Below are 3,670 nucleotides of genomic sequence, written 5' to 3' on the forward strand. Positions count from 1 at the left end.
CTCCTCCCCTCCCAAGGGGAAAGGGACCGGGCCCAAGGGACACCCCCCACCCTTCCTGTCAGCCCCTCAGCTCCGGGGCATTCCTTTTGCTTTTACGTGGCATCATCCGGCTGATCAACCTTTGTCTTCCTTCCCTTCTAACGGCAGAAATCAGCAGCGGTTTCTCTAGAAAGCAGTTTAAGAAGCAGCTATTAATTGGAACAATTCTTTTATTATAGATTTATTAATACATTTTGCAGCAGTTATCTGCTCCTTATACCCACGCCAGGATTCAAAATGCAGCAAAGCTCCCACAGAAATCGGTTCCGCTTAGCTGAAAGCGTAGTCTCAAGGTAAAACACGCAGGTGTTTCTCTTTTCAACTCTCCCTAACCCTGACCAGCAGCACAGCATCCTCCACTGGCCATCTGAATCCCACACAGTGTGAACACCACCTGCAGCATCAAGTTTTCAGGACTGATCTGATCCCCGGGTCAGGTATCGCCATTAAAATTGTATAGATGGGGTCCTAAAGGCATAAATCCTTCTGCTTCCTGTTTGAAGACCTGATTTTCAAATATTGAAAACTACCAAATGCTGATTAAGCTTTGACAGTGTCAATCACTTCTGAAGACAGGGCTGGAGAAAATATTTTGTTCATGTTAACTCTGGCTTGAGACTTTCATCCTTGCTGGTCTCACCCCTCCTTATTCTGAACCTGGGAAATGAAGCCTGGATGTGAAGGACAATCGAGACACACAGGCATCACGTGTGCTCCTCAGCCGTAAGAAAACTCACCTGCATTTACCTAATCAGTGTCTGAAAAACCATGTTTTTGCTGAAACTGTTGAGTGTAAGTGTAATAGCACCTCAAGGAGACTCTGCCCTTGCTCAGAGCTCAAACCACTTGCTGTCAGGGTACCACAGGGGATTTCAGGAGAACGTTTGCTGAAAGTGCTGCTCTGGCCAGAAGATGAGGGGCAAGTTCTGATACGTGGAGGACCTGTCTTGACTACGCCTGCCAGCATCTGGCCGATACCCAAGGCAAACAGGGACAGGAGCCACGGAAGGAGAAGGCAGAAAAAAGAAACTCTGGGTCTCTTGGTCAACAACAGGTAAGGAGAACAAGACTCAGGGAAGGAGCCCTGTTGGGAAAACAAAAGGTAGGAGGGAGGGGTAGACTAAAGAACATAAAACCTCAGGACACTAAGAACAGGGAAAGGTGGGGATATGAGGGGCACCAGATCTGTACCTTTTACAATATTTAAGATGGAATGTGAGACTGAATTTTGTTACTTGTTTGCCAGGGAAAAGCTGTAAAAACCACCAGGAATGTGCTTCAGGCCAATCTAGTGCTTTTTTTTTTTTTTTTTTTTTGTCTACTTTAACACTGTTATTGAATAGTATTACACAATACTGGCGTCTTGCTTTAAGGTGATTTTTCCAATATTTAGAATACTGTGTTTTAAAGGAATGTCTTCCTCTTGATCTTCTAAATTGAGAATACCAGAGGGAAATCTGCTGCTCTCTTGAAGTCAGCGGGAAGTTTGCTTGCATAAGGAGAACTGGTTAGGATTCTTGACAGTGTTTCACAGCTTGTACAAAGTTCCCCAACATATTAGAGCTCATCTTTTTCATTATTCTTCTTCACGAAAGAAGCAAGGATATTGAGGCTTTTCTGGAGCTCCTCCTTCTTTCCATCACTCATTTTGTTCTTCTCAATCAGTTTAGTGATTCGGACGACTTCATTAGCAGCAAACTCTTCTCCCTGCTCCAGCACCTTGCTCATGATTTTCAAGTATTGCTCAGCTGACTTCTTCTCATTTTCTTTTGTTTTTCCTAAACTCTCTTGCCCCTTTTTCAGGAGGGCCTGGCGTTCTGATTTCTCAGTGGTGCTCACAAACTTGCTGGCCAGCATGTCATACTCTTTCAGGCAGCCTGGCATCCCCAGATAGATGCCGTTACTCTTCAGCCAGCGCTGAATAGCCCCGGCCTTGATGTGGCCACTGTAAGGTAAGGGATTGTCAAAGTCACCATCCTGGAACAAGTAAAAAATAGGGAACTTTTCTTTATCCAGCTTGTACTTGTCTCCCAGCTCAGTGTTCAGTTTATCACCATAATCTGTCAAGAGAAAATGAAACACAGGAAAGCACAGTACATTAATCAAATGTCAAAATTAAATTAGGATTCTCTCCTACACAAACTGGTAAATATTTGTCTCCAGAGTTCCAACATATCCTAATAACCTCTTTGACAGGAAATGCCATACACTGGAATGAAAACACTGCAGAAAATAATTTGGGCAAGGCAAACCATCATCAGTTTTCCAAAGAAAAATATGAGATTCTAATGGTGCTCTGCTGTGACTGCGACAGCATAAGACCTCAGTAGGACCTCTATGCACAAACTCCATCCTCCTTGTGGGAAATTAATAGCCATTTTCCCCCTAGTTTTGCTCTATCCATTGATTTTATTTGATTTTACAGTTAAATTGATTTTTTCCCTGACCTGTGTGCAAAGAGTGTGCATTTATACGTTTTAGTTCTGACAGCATGCCAAGCTACAAGATGTTTTCTCATCTTACATAAACTGCATTTATTCTTGAGGACAGAAAACAAAGAGATTTCAACTATGCTACTTAGTTAAATCGTGTGTGTTCGGAAATGTCAGCGTGGGTGAAACTTCCCAGTTTGACAACCTCCTGTCAGCTGAAATTCTTAATTCTCCCTACAAAACCAGAGCGAGTAAGGTGACAGTGATCCATTCTTCACCGCTTTCTCAAAGCCAATTACAAGTTACACCAGCCACAGTGCAACGACCACTTGCTGTGCTTTACCAGCGATAAATTGAGGGTTTGCTACAATGGATTCATCGTCTCCCATTTGCTTTGTTTGACCAGGCTTGTGGCTAAAGCATGATTCTTGTAGGGCCTGTTCCCTTGAAATGGACAAAAAAGGTTTCTCTCAGCAAATAAAGGAGAAAAAAAAAAAAAAAAAAAAGAGAAGTGCTAAGAATGAGGAGGGTGGGATCCAGTTTAGCAGTGTGGGCTGAGTTGCTTCATTAACCAGCCAAAGGAGATAAGCAGCACTCCTACGCTCACCGCGGGGGCACAACGGCGGAGCTCAGCGACCAGCCGGAGCAAGTGCTTTGCTCTGACAGGGCCGGGCCCATCTCATTTCTCACTATCAGAATTATCTCAGAGCCTGTTTTCATCAGAAATTTTGCAGTGAAGTTTATTTCCTCCAACTGTCCAGAGCTCCTCACCTGATATTCCCACTTCAGCCACCAGAAGATCTTCACTGGAGCCTGAGCTCTCTGCCAGCTTTTTAAACTCATCCTGTTTCTCACCATACGGATATTGTGTATCGAATTTCACAAGGACAAACTTATGCTTTGGAATCACCTAAAAGAAAAAAAAAAATTAGCATTTCAGGTTTGAGTAATCTATAAGGGAGCTTTAGCTTGTTCTTCTTTTCCTGTGCAATGAGTAGATGGAGAGGGAAAATGGAAATTTTCTAATTATGGCCTTTCAAAAATGAGTCACTGCAGTGTGGAGGAAAGACGGAGCTTTGGGTGTAGGTATTCCTACACCAGATGATAAAGACGGTACGTGATAGGTTTGTGGGATCTGATAATGCCTTGGCATGACTTGCTTATGGCAAATCTGATTAGCATCTTGGAAGGAAGTCAGC

General features: G+C 43.4%; 1 protein-coding gene across 1 annotated transcript; it reads right to left on the reverse strand.

Annotated features, from left to right (window-relative positions):
* Positions 1–1,167: 1,167 nt before the first annotated feature.
* Positions 1,168–3,384, reverse strand: ERP29 (endoplasmic reticulum protein 29; the record flags this gene model as incomplete). Its single annotated transcript, XM_010085389.1, is given in 2 exon segments — positions 1,168–2,099; positions 3,243–3,384. Coding segments are annotated over 2 exon segments (645 nt in total), but the record flags the coding sequence as incomplete, so codon positions are not given.
* Positions 3,385–3,670: the final 286 nt, after the last annotated feature.

This window comes from Pterocles gutturalis, unplaced genomic scaffold (genome assembly GCF_000699245.1).
Source record: "Pterocles gutturalis isolate BGI_N339 unplaced genomic scaffold, ASM69924v1 Scaffold2330, whole genome shotgun sequence".
NCBI lineage: Eukaryota > Metazoa > Chordata > Aves > Pterocliformes > Pteroclidae > Pterocles > Pterocles gutturalis.